This window comes from Trachurus japonicus, chromosome 13 (genome assembly GCF_045865225.1).
Source record: "Trachurus japonicus isolate A0001 chromosome 13, Traja_1.0".
NCBI classification, from domain to species: domain Eukaryota; kingdom Metazoa; phylum Chordata; class Actinopteri; order Carangiformes; family Carangidae; genus Trachurus; species Trachurus japonicus.
This window is the reverse complement of record NC_140919.1, coordinates 36,312,090-36,333,157: the sequence shown is the minus strand read 5'-3', so window position 1 is coordinate 36,333,157 and position 21,068 is coordinate 36,312,090. Positions and strand designations below refer to the sequence as shown.

Sequence of the window (21,068 nt, the reverse complement as noted above, 5' to 3'; positions counted from 1 at the left end):
GAACAATAAATTAACCGTGTGCTCTCTGGACACTTGGTGAAGGTTAATTAGAAATGTGTAGAAACCCTCTGGCCACCAGCACCTTCTCAGTTATTTATGAGATATCCAACGTTAAATCTGCAACTGTGCTGCTGAAGTTTTAACAGCTATGCAGGTGCTCATTCCAACCAAATACTACCCATGTGAATTTAATGGTCCAGAGCTCAGAGCAAATGGTGTTCTCTAATCAGTGAGCAGATAATGGTCCCCCATCAAAAAGTCAGCAATATTTCACAGTAATGGTTATCTCTGTGTTTTTAATCCCTAAATGTTAGCCTCGTAATGTAGATGAAGCTCAGCAGGGCATTTTATGATACATCTTTCCTTTTATTGTCAGTCCATTAAGTGACATTACTTTGAAACAAGAGGGGGCTTTATCCAAACCACAGGTGTATAAACTGAAGAATAAACAAAACAGTTATAGAGTGTTTGTGAACATGGATTGGTCCTTGCCAAATTGTGACCAAATAAGCAAAAAAAAGAGGAGACAACTAATAGTGGGTGTCATTCAAGTGCGAGTTTTGGCCTTCAGGAGCAGGCAAAATTTCAACCAAGCAGCACCATCGGGTAGAGGCCAGCTGGTAAGCATACATGATATCCCATCAAACCTCTGTGTCCAAGGATGAAGTCAGTCTCTTCTCCTCTTTTCTTCGCCAACCAAAACCCTGGCCACTTCTAGTCATCATCGTCGTCGTCATCGTCATTGAAGTAAGTGTGTTGTCCCCTCGGGGCAGACTCCCACGTTCTGCCGTAGCCTTTAGTGCTGCCTGCAGACTTCTCCTGGGTGGTGATGAGGTCTATGATGGCTGTGATGACAGCGCAGTCTTTGGATTCACGGTTTTGCCAGTCCACAGGAGCTGGCCTACGGATTTTATCCTCCAGTAGAGAATCCAGCTCTTTCTTTAGACTCTGTGGAAAAGACAGAAGCTAAGTTCTTCGTCATCTCATCAGGACTGAGATAAGTTTTGCGTGAGCGTGTCTTCAGCTTACCTTGACAAGGTGAGCGATGCGCGCGGGGGACCTGAAGACGATCCACTTGTCCACCGCGATGGTCTCCTGGCCGTCATCTATCTGGATGGTGATGTCTCCACCGAAGAACAGCAGCGAGAACGGGGACACCTCGGTGCAATCGTACAGAAAGATCTGAGGCACACAGAGAGATGTCGCTGACACACAACGACGGGAGTATTGCGACAAACACGCTAACACACTCAGTGACAGAGAGTAGCATCATTATGACACACTGTGCCCAGCAGCTATTCCGTGGTGTGGGCTGAAAGTGTCCCATTAGTGAAGAGTGGCTGTGTGTGTTTGAAATGTGTTTCAGTGCCTCCAGTGTTAGAAAAAATGTCATCTTGCCCTGTCTGTGAATATCACTAACGTGTGACACTCTTTTCCATCCATTTTGCACACTGGGCTGAACTGACAGCTGTAGAAGAGTTTGTCAATGATTTAAGAGAACTGCTAGTTTTCATGTTCACATATCGAAGGTTAAAGTAAATCAATATTTTTCACAAATTACTGAAAACAGACTGCCGCGGACAGAAAACAGAAGTGGTACTCACACCGATCTGTATGCGCACACTCAGAAACAGAAACGCCTAAGCTTTAAGGGCAGAAGCTGCAGACACAGCAGACTGAGGTCAGACAAAACCTAATACAGCTTTGAAGGTACCGGGCGAAAGTTTGGAGAATTAGTGTCTGAAAGAGAGAGAGAAACATAGAGGGAGTGGGAAGAAGATGATGCTAGAAAAGAAAGAAGGAGAGAGCTGGGACAGCTGTGTTTGCCCCATGAATGTGTAATGTAATGGACCAGCAGGGGCAAGTGCGTCAGAGGAGATAAAGTGTAACGTCATAACTCACTTTCTTTTCTTCTGTCTACAGTGCTGGTCTCCTGCTTCCTTCCTTTTTTTCTTTTTCAGTAAACAAATGACCTTGACCATCTATTGCTGAAGATCTCAGTTTTTTTATAGACACAAATGCCGTGCCTTGCGCACAAAACCACTTACAGGATACAAGGGAGAGAAAAAAAAATTGATGGCGGCAATGATGATGGTGAAATACAGCAAAACACTTTTCTTCATAAAGACGAAGCGGCAAAGTGAGAGACAAAGGCAGAGGCAGCAATCAGACAGGACATGAAAGGTGTTTTTCTGCAGAATAGTAACATTCACAAAGAGAGACAGCACGGAAAGAACAAAGACAGATAGATGGAAGGGATGGGAAAATGGGAGTGTGAAGAGCGCCAAAAAAAGAAAAAAAGAGAAAAAGGGGACAGGAGTGAGGGCGGCAGTCAGCGACCACCGCCGCCACCACATCTTACATTGTGTCTGGAAGCTTTGAAGCACAAGAGCCTTTGAGAGGGAGTTGAAAGGCGGCCTTTTAATCAAATATTCATTCAGTGTAAAGCTGGGCGTAGCGCCACTGCTAACCTTTAACCGCAGGTCGCTCTTTCCGCTCACATGCACCCTTCAGGGGGGACACATACATAACCAAGTAGACACACAGCAACACGCAACATTCATACTCGGTGAGCAAAACATGACAGAAAGTGTTCCCATGCCCCCCCCCCCCCCCTCCCCTCTTTCGCCTACTCACGCTGCTCGTTCTCATCTTGAGGTGATAGATGAGCCAGGTGAAGTTGAACTCTGTCTCCTCAGCGTTGACAGATTTCGGGTGGATGCAGACTTTTCCGTCGGCCTGGGTATACACCTTAACCCTGAGAAAGATATAGTGTTGGAGTTTGTGCGTTGTTGTGTTGTGGTAAATGTCTAATAGCGATTAACAATAATATAGTTTTTAGCACTACCATTATTGTTCTGTCACAGGTGGTATTGATTTCCCCTTTCAGCTGTGAAGCTTCTCCAAGTGTGATAAATGGCTCTGTGTGTGTGTACAAACTGTCGTCCAGTGAAAATGCTTTATTACCGAATTCTTTTTTTCCCTCAGACTTCCAAAAAGCGCCAGAAACAAGCCTCCGTGTGCCAAAGTGGCAGGAGATTCTTTGTGCATCATATTAACGAGCCAAAGGGTACCAAAGAGAAACTGTGCTGCAGTTGGCAAGACGTCTCCAACATCAAAGCAAAGCTGTGTTCCAAACTCCTGCGTGTCAGCCAGACAAAGCCGACTGCTTGGCTGCCGGCAACAGGCTCCTTGTACCAGACAGTGGTCTGATTTAGCAGTAAAAACACACTTCATTGAGCATTGAATTTGTTAAATATTGCAGAGCTGCGATGCGGACATGTGAAAACTTACAACTGGCTGGTGCATCATGACTGATTTGAATAACTTATGCAGGGGGGGAAATGACCCCGGCAATTTCACTCTGCAACTGGGTCCAAAGCTGTCACCAATACAGACAAACATAACTGACAGTCCTACTGCGAGACAGTGTGTCTGTCTCCCTCTTGCATGCGTCTGTCGTTTCAAACACAGGTCACAGCCGTTGCCTTTGACAGCTGCCTGAGGGCAGGTTTATGATGACTGCATTAATCTTCAGCTGCAAAGGCGCCTCTGTTTTTGAGAGTTTTCCTAACACGCTCCCTGCACAGCCTGAGGTGATTGTCACAGAACTATTACCTATGAGCTCTGATGATTTTGATGATGATATTGCATTGAAAAGCCTATTCTTCTACCCGCTGATCAATAAGAATGATTGCACACTTCTCTATCTTGTGCTGTGCAGCCCTTTCCCTGTCTTTTATCGTTCCTCTCCCTCCGTGTTCGACAGACTCACCCCGGCCTCTTTTTGCTGTGAGATGGTCTGATCATGGCCACCTTAGGGTACAGACCGGCGACAATGACTGCTTTGATTAACTTCTCATTGTCTGAGGAAGGAAGTGAGAGTTAGAGACATCGTGTTATTACTGCTCCACACCATGGTTTTAAGATTTGTGAGAGTTTTCTGAATACTGAATTGAAGCCCAAAACTTTGTCTTAGTCACCTGAGTTGACATTAGATTTGGGGTCTTTGGGGTCCTTGCTGCTGACAAAGCCTACATTCATTAGATGCTCAGCAAACTGACCCTTCATGTTGTGCAGCATCTGAAAGGATTAACCATATTTTTTTTTTTTTAAAAGGGTGTATGCCTTTAAATGCTCAGACCAAAGTCAAGCTCAAAATGAAATCATGTACTACCATTGGTTTTATTTTCAAAACACTTAACTGTAGAGCTCAGCACAACACTCATAATCATCCTGGCTCACCTGGAGTGTATTGGCAGACAGGAAGTTGTCCCAGCAGAACTCCCTCTCATACCTGGCACCACGCCTTTTTGCTTCCTCCCACCCCTGACCAATCAATGGATGATATATTAAGACAAAATCCGATTGTAAAGAAGACAGTGATGAAACAATATCGACAAGTGTCAGTTGTTTTACCTGGAAGGCATTGACAATAGTGAGGTGGTCGCTCTTGGAGTTTCTGGAGAGGGTCTTCCTCCTCATATCTGCCATCTTTTCTTTACCCTGAGAGAAGCATTAGATGCATTAAGGACAAAGACAGAGCTACTTTGCAATGGAAAAAGTCACAATTTAGGCTGCAGCAATGTGCTGAAGTGTTTGCGTGTTTGTGTCACTGCCAACGAAAAGCTTTCATGTCTGTGACCTGAGTGGCTTACCAGGGGTATGAAGAAAGGGTCTTTGAAGCTGAGTGAAGCAGCGATAGTGAGCACAGGGTCGAGACAGCCCAGCAGAGCTCCGAACAGGATGAGTTTACCGATGTGAGGCTCCACAGGCAGACGAGCCAGGTGGACGCCCAGCGCTGTCAGATTCTCCGAATGGTCCAGGGCGTTCTAACACACAACATGGTCACACAAGAGCCCAAACACAACGTGCACATTTAAGTCATCTTTAACTCAAGATCAGGTGTTATCCAAACACAATTACAAGACATGAAATGGATTTCCCAAAGCTCAACAATGTACTGCATCGTTAAAGTGGAAAACACTAAAATGCATTTATCACAATAACAACAGGGCAATAAAGGCAAGGTGCTCTCAGACGACCAGTGTACAGTCAGTGTGCGCTAGTGTTGCTTTTAAACGAGTTGCTGTGCTAATTAAGTCCTCTGAAAGCTTTTGGGAACCACTGCTGCGTTTTGTTATTGTCAAATTCAAGTACTGCTTCCTAATTCAGCAATGTGTTTTAACCTCGGGAGCATGAAACATTTCTCAAATTATATTGTCTGAACCCGTGTAATAAGTGCTCATTTTTCTGCTGATTCCACATGGGTTAGGTTTTTTTTTTCCACCTCCCTCCTGGATAAGAGGGTAAGCTACAAAATAACATCCTGTGAACTAGCAGATTTGTAAGTAATGCTTCTTGACAGGAGAACTTGAAATCACAAGCTCAGGTCAAGGGGGTAGTCTGCAACTATCTTCCAAATAGCTATTGTGTTCTTGTCACTTGCATTATTGTTAAAACCATTTAATAAAACCCGAAACAGTTAGTCAATTAATGAATTTGATGATCAGCAGAAAATTGAGTCGATGAAACAACTTGAAATAAATAAATAATTTTAATTTTTAGGTTTTGGGCTATTACATTTACTAATTAATTGTTATTGCTGGTTTGATACTAACACATATTTCAAGTGTTTTAAATAATGGCCATTCTTTCTTACCAGGTCTAAGAGGTTCTTGATGGCAAGACTGACAGCCTTTTCAGTTGGAGGGTCGAGGGCTTTCTCCAGGAATTGAACAATAGACCCAAGCTTCAGTATCTAAGGAGGCACACATCACATCACATTACATCACATTAAATTACTGAAAAGCAAAAGTATCTCATGATTCTTAAATTCATTTTCAACAACAACAACATGGAGGGAATGGAGGGGAATTAGCATCTATTTCAGGCAAACGCTTGTGGCAGAGTGATTAGCTTTGTGTGTGTTTACTTCCAACACATACCAAGACACTGTTCGCTCACATGGCTGTTGCTATTTACAAGTTATAACACTGTGTAACATTAACCACACTGGCATTCTTCTCGAAGTTCTGGGTTGAGAATGTGCTAAAACATGATTCTATGACATCGACAATCTCTAAACATGAATTCACTTACACTTCAGAAAATGTTTTTTAAATGCTCCAAATACCAACCTACAGCAAAATTAAGAGTAAGGAAGTGAACATATTTCCCTATCTGACTAACAGAGTGCTGTTGGAGTGTTTATGCTTTTGAGAGTCTGCTCAGGGTTAGCCTATTGTCAGTTTCTCTCTCACGTTAAGGACAATATAATGCATTAGTCCGCCTCTCACCCACTAACTTCAAAAACCACATCATACACACACACGCAAATACTTCTAACTGAACCAGTGGAAGACACACACTCAAATGCATATCCAATAAAGCCACTGGTGAGAACAATCACTGTGAATACTAGATCTGAATGAACTTTGCCTTAATGTTCCATTAGCATGGACTGAAATATGTCTGAGTGCAGTGCGAGGATTTTAGAAAGAGAAAGCAAAAATAGAGGGGGAAAAAAGAGAAAGCAACTGAAGAAGAAAGCCAGAACAAGGCTCAGAGGAGAGAGAGAGAGAGAGAGAGAGAGAGAGAGAGAGAGAGAGAGAGAGCAAGGGACATGAGTCAGCCCAGGATGTCCATCCCTCTTTCTCATTAGGCGGGAGAGGCTATAATTCGATGGAAGACCAAAAACAGAAGCACTGTCCTCACACCCCCCTCTTACAAAACTCACAGCTATCTTGTCCTCATCTCAACTCCCAGGCCAACACCTATTTGGGTCTCTCCGTCAGTCTGTCTCACTCTTTCTTTCCACATTCACAAACCTTGATCTGCAGACAGAGCTCTTCCAGCGGCGTCCTCATAATTTCAGGTAATTGATAGGCATCCAGCAGGCTGGCCCTCAGACCGTTGTACAGATGATAGCACTTTCCTGGACACACCCTGGAGATAAGCAGAGAAGAAGAGAGTTGAGAGAGAAAAAAAGGTTATGTGTAATATTAGTTCTGTGACAAGGGCTTAATTCAAAACTAATGGGATGAAACTGCGCACAGTAAGCAGCTCCTGATAATTGGGCCCGTTCCCCCTTTGATGTCAGCGCTAGCTAACGTCTAGAACGTCTATAGTCACTGACTGGAAACAACCTGGGAGTGACTACACTCTGCCTTTCTCTGTGTTTACAGATGGGGAGGGAGGAGGGAGTGGGCTGATGGGGAAGACTGCCGGGGAGCTGGGATGACAAATAGAGGGAAAAATAATCCTCCCAGATTAGTATCACGCACGCAGAGGCACTAATATGCAGCATGCCCTTATTATAAAAATATCTGCGGAAGCCCCTGCAAGCAAATTAACACAAACACACCTGCCAGCGCGGCCTTTCCTCTGCTTGGCATTGGCCAGGCTGACCCACTCGGCTGTCATGGTGCTGATGTTGTTGTTGGTGTCAAAATTGGTCTCCTTAATCTTCCCTCCATCTATCACGAAGACAACGTCATCGATGGTGATGCTGTGAGCAAGAGCGGAGAGAGTGAGAGAAAAAGGGAACGGAATAAAGACCAAACGTGAAAAAAAAAAAAAAAACTTCAAAGGAGCCTGTCAGGAATGCTTAGCTAGTACTCACACACACAGAGACAGTTTCTAAAAATTAAATTTAGCCCTTCGGTAGGTTTAGATTCTATATTTAGTGGAGGGATGTGAGGGGAGTACAGACAGCTCCTTAATCAGTTTGTGTGTGCGTGTGTATGTGTGTGTGTGTGCGTGTGTGTGTGTGTGTGGCCCATGTGAACGCATTAACAAATTGCCTGTCGGAGACTCACTGTGTTCCATCCAGGCCAATATGACAGAATTCGTAATCACTCCAAGAAATGTATGCTAATTGGCAACAAATCTGTTGTTTCCATTAATGACTGGGACTTACATTACACGTCCACATACAAAACACACACATAAACTACAGAGTGTGACAAAATATCATCACTTATTCATTTACCAGAAAATAACAGAACATAACAGACTTTTTTTAAAGGAGAGTAAGTAGAAAGGCTGGATGAATAAAACACGCAGACACACTCACACTTACCTGGTCTCTGCTATATTGGTAGCAATCACGATCTTTCTAACTCCAGGAGGAGGCCTTTTGAACACCTGAGACGAGCGAGGGAGAAAGGCGAGATTGGACATTGAGGAACAGAATAAAGCAGGACAATCGACAGAGACGGACACAGTCAGAGAGATGGACAAAGAGAGGAACAGAAGAGTGCCGCTGACCTGGGTCTGATTAACGGTTGGCATGAGGGAGTGCAAAGGGATGATAACGAACCGATCTGAAATACAACAGGACACAAAAGGAAAAACTCAAACAAAGCACCACCGGTAAGCATCAGATACGAGCAAGTGTCTGTCTAAATATATAACCATGAATAGCCTGCTGCATACTGAGAGCATATTCATTTACCACATTATTTTTTTTCTATCTTTTGAAACACATATTACACTTAATATTTATTAAATTATGATGTACGTATAAAATAAAACACATTTAGGGCAACTCTGCTTAGAGCAGATACAGTCAGTTACATTAGATCTGAAGGTCACTGATAGTTTAGAAATCAAAGATCGGTTAATCAACGTGCTAAAATGAAATGGCTGTTTGGCCAGAGTTCCCCTGTGTTTGTGATTTGAAACACCAGAGCAATCACTCCAAACAGAAAGCATCAGAATTGCACCTAATCAAATCAAAATAATTGTGGGTGGCAATCTCGTAATCATGGCTGTTGTTAAATTAAAGAGCCCTAGAAGTGTGTGCGTGGGTGAAGGCTCAGCTCAAACCAAACACTTATGTTTCATAAATGAAAAAAAAATCTGAAGATTCCCATGTAATTAGTCTGCAGACATGTATGCTTGCCTTGCGTCCTTTTTAAATTTTCAATTCAATTACCTTATTTAAAAATATCTACACATTTCATAACCCCTGGCCTCGTAAACCAGCCTCTCGCGGAAATGCATTTCATTCCATTTCGACGGAGAGTCTGGCCTCGTTCCCCCTGCAAGCGTTTTGGGTAGGCGGGAGCAGGGCGGGAGTAGTAGCGTTGACAGACAACCCCATTCAGCCAATCAGCAAGTTGGTGTAGTGACGGGCCGTTGCACCAATAGGTAGTCTGGGGCCTTTGACTTGCTGTTTTGGTAGGAAACGGATCCAGGGCGAGAGAGACAGACCTTTCCTTCAAAATAAAAGCACCAAGCTAATAAAATGCTGTAAAACTCTTTAATTTAAGGAACATAATTTACAAGAAAGTCCCCAAGCCATTAAGTTGATATTTTGCTTTTATTGTATGACAAGTTAATGTTTATTTTATAAGTTTTATGTTGGTGAACACTTTTATTTTGGTGAATTTGGTGATTTCGGTATCCGCAACAGACAGGAACCAGAATGCAGACGAATTCGGAGGTAACGGACACCAGGCTCTTCGCTTGTCTGAAGAGCCTGGTGATGCGAGGCTAACCAATCGGTGCTGTGTCAATCACAGCGGCGACGCTGATTGGCTCGGCCTTCTGAGGGTTTCAGGCCAAACGCTTACAGCGGGGATGAGGCCTGACTCTCCGTCGAAATGAAATGAAATGCATTTCCGCGAGAGGCTGGTTTACGAAGCTACATAACCCCCCTCCCCTCATGCAAAATACTTATACTATATATATACTTATATGGATTGTATAAATCTATGTGAAGTGGAGGTTTTCCACATCACACTACACACAACCTTCAAATATTATTACCGGTAATTTATTCTGCTGAATATTTTCCTAATTGATCAAGACAAGAGCCACCACATTTTTGTATAACACACCTTTGTCAATCAACAAATTGATTAGTCCCCACCTTATCTTTTTTGTTATGGATTAGTTAAAAACATGAAGAAAAAAATAAACAATTTGGTTGACTTGTTTTGATCAACCAACAATCCAAAAATGGAAAATAGATATTCCAGGACTTGTAGCCGTGTCATTTACCTGATCGGAACATCTGTTGAGCCGTGAGCAGGTCATTGAGACTGCTGATATTGTCCCAGCCGGGGAGGAACACCAGGATTGCTCCTTCCTGTCAGACAAAAACACGAAACAACACTTAGCGGCTGAAAGTCACACAAAAACCAGCAGGAACACACAGGAAGCAACAGCCATCAGCTGGAGAAGCCTCAAAAAACAACTGAGCCAAGAAGTGAACAAGGTGCCCGTGTCCCCGCAGGAGCCGAGCTGAGGCAGATGGAGGTGACTTGCCCTGAGCTCCCGGCCTCCACATTCAGCCACACAATAGTCCCTGACACTCACTGCCAACACATCATGACAACAACATTTTCCACTAACTGGCATCCTCTGCTTCACATTACCACAGGGACCAACTTGATTTTCTCCAAACAGCCAAAAAAGAAAAGCAATCGGTCACCTGGGAATTAAAACTCACACAAATGCAGGCTGAAAACACCATGCAGAAAACAGATGACGGTGGCTGACAGAGCTGGTGTGTGAGCGAATCTCTGCACATTCACCTGTCTGACAACGGATGACCACCTAATGTACAGTCGGTGGAGGTCACATACAGTGATGCTGCAGTGTTAATCCCAAACACAAACACAATGTTTCTGACATATACAGTACATGTAGATCAGATTGTACACAGCAGTCCAGACAATGTGCTACAGGCACCATAATTAAACAGTCAACAGTATTTTTGACAGCACAGTAATTATGACTAATTATTATTTAAGAAGCACTAAAATCATCAATGGGTTAAAGTTTGAGGAAATGCTATTCTGCCACACCACATTATAGACCTACAGTACATTTAAAGAAAAATCATTCTCAGGATAATATTAAGCTGGTGTAAAATAACCCTGTTTTTATAAAAGGACTCTGCTATTCATTTCCTGAGTGGAGATGAGGAAAGACATTAAAAGTCGCTTCCGGGCCCCTAGCACCCCTGCCTTTTAATTAAAGCTAATTATTATTACCAGCGCTCAACAACTGGCACCCACGTGGGACTGTATGTGTGTATGTGTGTGTGTGTATGTGTTAATGTCAGTGCACGTGTACATGTGTTAGAAAAGCGAGGAGGAGCAGAGAGATGCAGGCAGTGTGCCTTGTTAAAATCTGACAGAAACGCATGTTCACACATACACAGAACAGACGGAGGCTCCGATTTACTCCAGCGAAAATTAAACTAACGCCACAGTAAGCTCTGCAATGTTGGCCTACTATTTAGCGTGTACGCACACCAAACCGGCAGCATGCTCGCACACACATAGTTGCACCCAGCAGGCGTTCATTACCGCCTCTGTGACAACCCCCAAGGTGTCTAATCACAGTCCCCTGCAACATAATTAACCAATCCTCACAGATGAAAGCCTGGCAGAACGCCCCCCCCCCCATCCTCGGCTCAGAACGACGTCACAGCACATCAGCCGGTTCCCTCTGAGCCACTTGACAATGCCACGGCAAATCAGCTGTTCGACTGGCTCATGGTGGCCGTGACTGATAGAGATACAGCCTTGTGTGGGGAAAGGATAATTATTCTGTCTATCTGTGTTAGTCACTCCTCATTCTGGGCCTGTCTCTTTGTTCTGTCCTTGTCTCGTATACGTTTTTCACGGACACAGAAATAAACGTTAGAGCGGCTCCACTTCAGCTGGAAAACCAGCAGGGCAAGTGAGAGCAAGTCATCCTCACCCTCATTATTCTCCTCTTAATAGCAACAATAGGCTGCATTCTGTGATATTCTGCTCCATTGTGCCAGTCTGGCCTTGCACATATTGGCTTGCGTATGTCTTGCATGACGCTGTGACTACACGAGAAGTGCTGCAAACACATATTTTTTCAGCAGGCAATGTACTGAAACAGTGATTAACTTGCAGCTCTTGAGGTTCTGTTTGACTGGGTCTTCTGGGTCTACTAAAACATTTACACAAAAAGGGTACTTTCATCTGTCTTGGTTGATATTATACATCACATTACCAAACTGTGCACTGAGCATTGAAATGGCACAGACAAAAATGATGAAATTTAACAAGAACTGGAAAGAGAAAAAGAGGGAATGTGCAATGGGAAAGCATCTGTTCGATCACTCATTAGCACAGATCTGCTGCCAGGATCTGTGCTATTTCATCTGATCTAATGTGGCACTGTGTTTGGAAGCTAGCCCTCCTGTTCCTTCCATCTGCTTCACCTCTGAATATAAGGTACTCTTTTCCTTTTGTTACTTACTCTTATTTGATCAATATTGTCAGTCTGCCTATGATCAAAACATTGAGAGATGGTGCAAGTTTAAAAACATAAATCACATATCTCCCTCAAATCCAATTTTCAGCTCTGAATACAAATGTAGTTTTTTTTCAGACACCACAGTTCTGGCCTGAAACCAGACATCCAAGGCTAAACTCACCTCCTCATTGAGTACAATATGACGGATCAGTGCCAGGATCAGCTCCAGGTCAATTTTATCATCACCATCCAACATCTCTAGTGCCGCAATAGTGTTGTCAGAATACCTGTGAAACATGACACATGAACAATAAATAAACCACCTCCTTAAATGACAACTAAGTGTTCCTACGTTTCCAACTATTCCATTACTTGTGGCTTTGACTGAGATTTATACATTTGCAAACAGAAGTCTTTCTCCAATTGCTGTACGGCGTCAAACAATAGTGTGGACTTGACAAATGTTTTGACAGTTTTAACTGTATTCGTGATCATAGCTTCAGTAAACACGATCATTAAATGTTTATTGTGATGTTTTTTTCTCCCTTTAGTACATTTGCATCCGTATTTTTGCTCAGGTTTAAACTGCTGCAAATTATTTTGTTGCAGACCGTTTCCAAATATGGAAACTCAGCTCTCTGGGCATCGCTTTCAATGTAAGAGTGACAGGTCATTAATGAGCTAATCAGTGAGAGATTGCTATCATGTAACATAAAAATGAAAAAAAAAAAAGATATTCATGTGCCTCAGAAAATTCAGGCAGGACTCAATACAAAATGAAACGAGTGCTTTCAGTTGTCATTTCTGTGCATGTGAAGCGTATTAATCTGGTCATTTTCACACATGTTGCTACCCTGAAAAACAAACTTCACATTTGTTCATATTCTGTATTAAATGTATAAAACTGTTTTGCAATTAGAATTCATTACAATACACGCCGTATGTGCGCTGCAGTCACAAGAAGATGTTCGCAAAAAGAAGGACTTACTGCACTTGCATGCAGCGTAGGAAGGCAGTGTAGGTGTATGCAGTCTACAGCTCTGCCTCTGCCCACTGCTTTTCTAACTCTATCACATAGTGAGATTGTAGTGCAGGGCATTCAGGCTGTGTGTATTTGAAAACAGTTTCTACCGGTAAAGTGCACCAAAAGTAATCATGTTTACACTCCCTCATATTCTTTTTCCGGAACAGAGCAGTAATAAACACAGCAAAGAAAAGGGAGTGCTGTGCAAACAGCTGTATTAAATTACAAGGAAGGTTTGTTCAGTGTTACAGAGAAGTGGACTACATCTTCTGTGGAGCTGGGAGTTATTAACAGGGTTCCTACACATTTGAAATTTCCAAATTCCATACTTTTTCCAGACTTCTCGTTAAAATATTCATATTATTTGTGATATGAGTAAATAGATGTGCATAATTTTAAAAAAAACATAAAATTTATCATTTGTTTTCATTATTCTGAATGTGTATGCCATTAATAGTAACCAAATAATGTCCAGGAGATTGTAGCTAGGTACATTAGCACATACAAAAGAATTAACCCAAATAACTTCAGATGAGACCAAACCCAGAGAAGTATCAAGAAAAATATATTTCCATATAATAGTTTCCATTTTCCATACTTTTCCAGACCTGGAAATGTAGAAAATCAAATTCCATACTTTTCCATACTTTCCATACTTGCGTAGGAACCCTGTATTAAAGAGAGTTATTTATGCAAAACTGCTCTTCCAATTTCACTAACCCACTATGCTCCCCTGCTCACCTGCCCTGCAGTGTACGTGCATAACAAGGCCAGCTCTCCTTGTATTCAGCCTCTTTTTCCTCCTTCTCAGGTCTGGAGTTGCGCCCCTGCCAGAAGCCTCTCTTCCATGACGGGCGGTTCTGATTCTGGGGGCGATACCTGCCACAGACACCAACCCGCTTACATTACATACACAGTTTTTAATTTGTAGTCAGTCAGTATGCATGTGTTTTGGAGGAGTGTTCTTCTACCTGGTCATCTCTACAATGTCCTCCAGTAGGAACTCTTCCACTGGGAACGTCAATCCAGGAATGTGGATCATTGGCGAGTTGTCTGAAGGGAGTTTGATACAGGGAGTAGATGGGTAGATGAGGAGGAAAAACCAAAACAATTACACAACACATCAGCTGAGCAAAACGCACAAAATGTCCTTTGGTTGTGTTGCGTACCAAAATAATTTGAAAACTTCTCTGCGTTGAGTGTGGCACTCATGAGGATGACCTTGAGATCGTCCCGGAGGCTGAGTAGATCCTTCACAATAACTAGCAAAACATCAGACTGCAGGTTCCTCTCGTGTATCTCGTCCAACACCAGGTGACTGACACTGGACAACAACCTGACAAAATGAAAATCTAGAATTACCAACTCGCAGCTGTGCTATATGTCCAGGTTATCCAACATGGTGGTTACAGTCGTAGAATTGAATGATGACCAAAAGTGCTTTTACGAAACATCATGATGTCATAGTGAAGCTGACCTTTGGACCATTTTGATATGTGTTTGATATATGTGCCTATGTTGGAATCAGTTTGTCCTTGATTACATGTGAATCTTTGAGCCAAATTTAACTGAATTCTCTCAGGGTATTTCTGATGGATTGCATTCACAAGAACATGAGGTCACTGTGCTCCTGAACTTTGGCCTTTGACAACCTAAATCAAATCAGTTCAGCTTTTAGTCCAAGCAGACATTTGTTCCAAATTTAAAGAGAATCCCTAAGGGCGTACAGCTGTGGTCTGTAATGAACACTGGCTTATAGGAGTGAAAAGGTTAATGTATCACTACTGTTGCGGCTGGAGACAATTAGTCCCACCAAATCGGACAAAGACATGCAGTCAGAGCGGCAGCCCATCAGACTAGTCGGCCAGTAAGCCAGATTATATATAAATGTACATTAATGCCAAAAAGTTGCAGTGTTTTGTCAGACAACTGTAGTCCTAAAATGACTCACAAGAGTCGTGCCAATTCTGAAAGAGCATGAAGCAAGACAACAAGAAAAGCTGGCACCCTCATTTAGTCTCTGTGGTTTCTCTGAAGACACTCAAAATGCAAGGATGCGTATGCAGGGATGAGTCAACAGAAGCTGTGTGTGTGTGTGTGTGTGTGTGTGCCTTCATTGCTCTGTCTGTAAGACTGGAGACCCATACTAATGCTTTTTCTACAGACAGTAGACTCGACCACAAATCAATGGGGATAAAACAGTGACTGACACACAGAGAATAAGAGAGCAGAGGAAGGACAGCTGGAGCAGAGACACTAGGAGGAAAAACAGACAGGGAGAAATTCTGGGTGAGGAAGTGATGAGGAAACAGGGAGTCGGGGTAACTCACGGGTCTGAGCGAAGCCACTGAAGAATAATGCCTGTTGTACAATACAGGATTGAACCTTGTCTCCGTGGTAACCGGCTGAGACACAGGAGGAAGAAGAAGAAAAAAAAGAACTTTAAATTCCCCAAATGACACAGGACTTAGTAAGACAAACGTTGCCAGGATGAGTTTCTCTGTTATTTTCTCTGTATTTCACCCTTTTATCCTGTTTTATGACTCCAAATATCAAATATTCAAACATTCAAATGTGATTTCATAATCGCAATATCTTCTCTATGAACAAAAGTCGCAGAAAGCTGAGAGGTGTTGCTATAAAAACTTTGTGCTTATGCATAAAATGCTAAGTACCAGTCAGTGATGAAGGATTTGCCCAAGGAAAAGCAATCATGAAATTGCTTCTCATCAGTTTTATTCACAAACAAAATAAAATTGCCTCTCTTATGACACATTTAAAAGAATTGCACTGACAATTGAACCACATCAAAGGCTTTGCTGAATAATTAATGCAAAAGTAATATTTCCAACAGAACTTGGACTCAATTCAGGGGAGATAATAAAAAATATGAAGCAGCTTTGAAAAATATTCAGTATTTCACAACATCAACACACAACAAACAGTTACACAACCAAAGCAGTGAAACAGTGTGCCAAATCAGACCTCACTGCTACCTATTGTAATGATAAAACAGCCTATGGTATATATAAAGAAATTAAATAATGATAAAACAGAGTGATAGACACAACAGAGCACAATCAGTGCATCAGTGATAACAATTCTGAAATTCAACCAGAGTAGAAGGGATAAAAATACAGTGGTATTAGTTCTCCGTCATCTCTGGCTATTTATGACAGTTTTGAAATATTGGCTACGGCAGATTATTATGAATCAGATTCACTTTATTTGTTCTAAATAGTCTCCTACTCTGTGCTTTTTTATAACTAGCCAAAGCAACGACTGAGTTGTGTAGATGAATACACTGGCTCCTTGGCACACAAGCTGATGATCAAATGTGTTCTGGACGATTTGTATTCAGTTTTTAAAAGAAGCTGATTACCCGCTGAGTAACCAATAGGAGAAAAGTAGAGTGTGGAAGTGTGTACTTTCTTATATTACTTGCTAAGTGGAGGAGCTGGTGCATCAAGGCGAGTTTTAACAAAGCTTGAGGTACAAATTGCCAGATAAGATATGTACCTACTGAGAGACACCATCACCAGTGAAAGTGACAGAAGCGGTGACGGCACCACAGTGTGAGTATAGCTCAGAGAGATGCCTTTCAAAATAGGTTAGAGATTTAGAAAATGTTGAAAATGCTCTTAAACTCGCAGTCTGGCATCTTTTTATCTGTTCTATTATGTTGACAGTCAGTAATAATTTCCTCTGCCTATCCTTTTACTTCTCCAGTATCAGTCTCTCTTCATACCACACCAGAGTTGCCTTGTTTCCTCCCCTGTTACTACATCAATCTCAGACTCTCTCATGCTCTATACTCTATTGTATGATTCACTTTAGATAGCTGCGTCCTCCTGTGTCCCCTGTAATACCCTGCTTGCTCAGTCTGCTCAAGTGCAGTGCCTTTCTTCTGAGCTTTGAGCATCTCTTCCTGTGTGTGTGGTGTAAGATCATTATTCCCATCCACTAATCCTTACATCTCCTGTCCCTTAATTAATTTTTTTTTTTTTTAAAGATGCAGAGAAACAGTATCTGTGCTAGCTGGAACAACTATACCAGCAAAAAAACAATGGTGACTCACCAGCTCAGTGTCACTGAACCAAATGCTTATTTCTAATTACATATACAGTTCTTCAAATTTATGCATCAACATATGTTTGTGGAGACTTCCTTACCTCTGCAAGCGGATTTGGTAACCACAAGAATTTCCATTGCCTACACTTTCTCCCCTCTCTGCTGCTACACGCTCTGCTACCTGAGAGAAGGAGCACACACACCAAAATATAAGAGTGGCAACAGCACCATATAATCTAACACAGTCAGACCTGAAAAAGCAGCAGAGTACATACTGAGATGGCACTGATGCGACGAGGCTGCGTGCAGACCACCCGGCACATGGAGCCCACGCCTCTATTGATATGGTCGTCTAGAATGAACTGGGTGACTTGAGTGGTCTTTCCACAGCCTGTCTCCCCACTCACAACCAGGACACGGTTAGAGTTGATCAGCTCCACCAACTCCTGAGGATGGAGAGATGGAAGGAAGCAGATGGAGAATGACATACTGTAAGGAGGCGGAAAGGCTGACAGAAGAGGATAATGTGTTTTTCATTTAATTCTTTTAAAAAAAAGAAACCAATTCAGCTGTAACAGATTGTGATGATAAGGAGTTGTGCAAACATTTATTTATATATATATATCAAAAACTTACCTCTTTCTTGCTATAAGATGGTAGTTTTTCCCTGAATTTCTGGTGAGACAAAATATGAGTAATAATTTAATAACACTCACTTGATAGTGAGTAGAGGTTTAGCACATCCAAACATCTACATGATCCAAATAGTCACAGATAAGCTCTGATTTTGTAAAATAGCTCAGTATGGCACAACAAATCAGTAACTGTGTAAATTTCACTCATGGAATAAATTGAGGTGATACTATTATGATGCTGTGACAGACTAATAAAACAGCATTATTTTGCATAGATAAGGAATATTTAATAACATTGCTATAATTACCGAGGTACTAATTAACCAGAACTCCAGCTTTATTTCGCATTGGGGTCTTGTAATAATTAACATTTGTAAACAAAAACATCTGTCACCCCGTTAATGTCAGTGCAGCCCATATAGCAGCAAATTCCTGCAAAACAACTGTAATGTATGTCTTATTAATTATCCAACTAAATAATAGCTCTCTGCTCTTTGTAAGTCTTAAATGATGGATTTGTCCTGATGCATGCTCCACCTTTCCTTGCTACAGTAACTCTATACAAATCATCTTGCAACTGTGATGATATCAATACTGTTAAAAAAATCTATTAGGATTCACAAAGCCTTCACTTTCACTGATGCTGCTAAAACTTGATATAACTCACCAGCATCTCTCTGTACTTTGAATTTGACTGCTTGCTCTGTAGATCTCTATTTAAGTAGTCGTCCAGTGAATCATCTCTGACTACTTCCTGGATTAAGAAGTCCAGATCTCTGTCATTCCTCCTCAACTTCTCTTTTTCGTCCTCCTGCGGCTCATCTTCATCCCACGTGTCTGGAGGTTCATCTTTGGCGACTGCTCGACTGCGACTGTGCAAATATCAGCAATGCAGTTTAATCAGCAGACAATACTGGTTGGTCTGTGATTGTGGCATGGACCACCATTAACTATAAAATCATATTTTTAGAGCAAGTCATTTCTTTCCGAGCATGCATTTGATTTGCTTACCGTTGTGATGTGTTAGCTCCTTTCTTCTGGCCTGAACTAATTTCTTCCTCCTCTTCCTCGGATTTGACCTCGTTTTTCAGTCTCTCCTCCTCAGGCATATCCCCGTCAAAGTAACTGCTCACAAGGGTCATAAACAGGTTAGACTAAGAGTCCTACAAGTGTCAGCAGAAATAAATGACTGACACTCTAGGCATTTTAATCCAATCTAGCATTCTCACTTTCTTTATATTGTAAGAAAAAAAAACTATACTGCACAAGTTTCAAATGGAAATGCTATGCAAGCTGTTCTCACCAATGACCACCACTATCAGTGTCTGTCCGCCAGCTGTCAGACGTAGAGGCTCTTGCGTGCCTGTTGTCTCTCCCTGGACCAGACTGGTCATTCTGGACAGAGTTGAGCAGCTTGGTAATGTGCTGCTCTCTGGCCTCATCCATCTGGACCACTGCTCGCTGCACACAGACACGGAAAGTGCAATCATTTTTTTTTATAATTTTAGTCAGGGATGAAAAGTACCAGCTCATTTAAGATTCTGTAGCTTCTGTTTTAAAAAGTGTCTACTGTTTTAGCTACAGTCTACCCCACCAATTTATCATGACAGGACGTGTCAGTATCAGGCTGGTTCACCACATGTGTGCAGGGTTGCTGCCCACTCGCTGTTAACAGTTCTTCACATTCTGAAGACTTTGTGCTCTGGGCCATTTTCCAATTAAATCAGCCTATGCCCAGTGCTCTACAGTCAACACTCGTGTTCAGACCACAGACCTGTTTTCTAGCAGAAGTTAATAACTATGTGAGGGAAACGACTGCCACTTATTTAAAACGTTTGTATCTCTCATATTAAACCCAGAGGCCAAGATTACAATTTCTAAGCAGGGTGGAATACTAAGATCCTCTACTAAATAAAAGTTCTGCATTATAAAGCTTTCCTGAGTACATGAACAAAGGCACCAATGGCTAAATGTGTCAGTGTCAAAATGACTTCTTTTGCAATAGAAGTGTCCAAGGCTGTCAAATTATTTTTGACTTTATGCGATCAATGCTGCAGTGGTTGTAGGAGTAAAGTAATGTTAGGGGCTGATTAATGGGAGAAGAAATAAACGGTCAAATACACAAATCTATTTTATAGTAAATACAATTTTCCTCTGAAGAAGAGTGGAGCAAAAAAGTTCATGCGAATACTCTGCACAGTTCTCAAGAGCATTTACACAACTCTGTTAGTTTCCTAACTAGAGACTGAAGTTAAATCGAAAGCAACTGGACTTAGTTATTTGTCTAGGAAGACGTTTCACCTCTCATCCAAGAGGCTTCATCAGTTCATGTACGCAACTGATGAAGCCTCTTGGATGAGACGACAAATAACTAAGTCCAGTTGCTTTCGATTTTACCTCCTTTGAAATACTATGACCTGGAAAAATGAGAATATGCACCGGCCTAGAGACTGAAACTCTGCAGACAACCGGTCCTGCTCGCCACAATGTGCAAGAGCATGCATCAAAACACAGCCCTTACCGATCTCCGGTCAGCTTGTTTTCTCCTCACGGCCCCATATCTTGCGTACCACAGTCCAATCTCACGGCCCTTCAGGTGTGGAGGAGGACGGTCCCGTTGTCCTCCTCCTCCTCCTCCTCCTCCTCCTCCTCGGTCCTGATCAAAGTCGGAGCTATGTCCCCTGAAACCTCCTCGGTCTCCTCCTCTGTCCCACCTCTCTCTGCTGCCATCCCTGTTCCCTCGACCTCCTCTTCTGCCTCTTCTTCCACCTCCGCCGCCGTATCCATAACTCATAACGTCGTCACAAACGAGCACTGGTAGCAGCAAATACTGATGGACCAGAGAGACTACGGTGCTAACTGATGCTACGTTAGCTGCAGGCTAACTGGATTTGTAGACCAGTCACTGAGGCTTCAAGTATGACACTACACCCGTGAAACTACTGACAGGCTGTCTTAATATCTACACGTACAAATTCAATCCTGGCCGACGAAGCCACTGATAAAACAACAAAACTGAGTTACTGCTGTCAAATTGTTGCGGCTTGCTCGTATCCGTCCGGCACGTCGCACAACAGTGACGT

At 42.3% G+C, this 21,068-nt stretch overlaps 1 protein-coding gene across 1 annotated transcript; it reads right to left on the bottom strand.

Annotated features, from left to right (window-relative positions):
* Positions 1-345: 345 nt before the first annotated feature.
* Positions 346-21,068, bottom strand: dhx36 (DEAH (Asp-Glu-Ala-His) box polypeptide 36). Its single transcript, XM_085796309.1, has 26 exons — positions 20,507-21,068; positions 19,289-19,446; positions 18,997-19,110; positions 18,653-18,857; positions 17,987-18,025; positions 17,626-17,796; positions 17,452-17,531; positions 15,610-15,684; positions 14,449-14,615; positions 14,251-14,332; positions 14,021-14,158; positions 12,437-12,542; positions 10,012-10,099; positions 8,272-8,327; positions 8,084-8,148; positions 7,367-7,510; positions 6,831-6,948; positions 5,663-5,761; positions 4,659-4,832; positions 4,420-4,506; positions 4,246-4,329; positions 3,984-4,083; positions 3,776-3,866; positions 2,638-2,758; positions 1,030-1,182; positions 346-948 (listed from the first exon to the last, which is right to left on the bottom strand). The coding sequence occupies exons 1-26, from the start codon at positions 20,777-20,779 to the stop codon at positions 715-717; spliced, it is 3,222 nt and encodes a 1,073-aa protein (XP_085652435.1). The 5' UTR covers positions 20,780-21,068; the 3' UTR covers positions 346-714.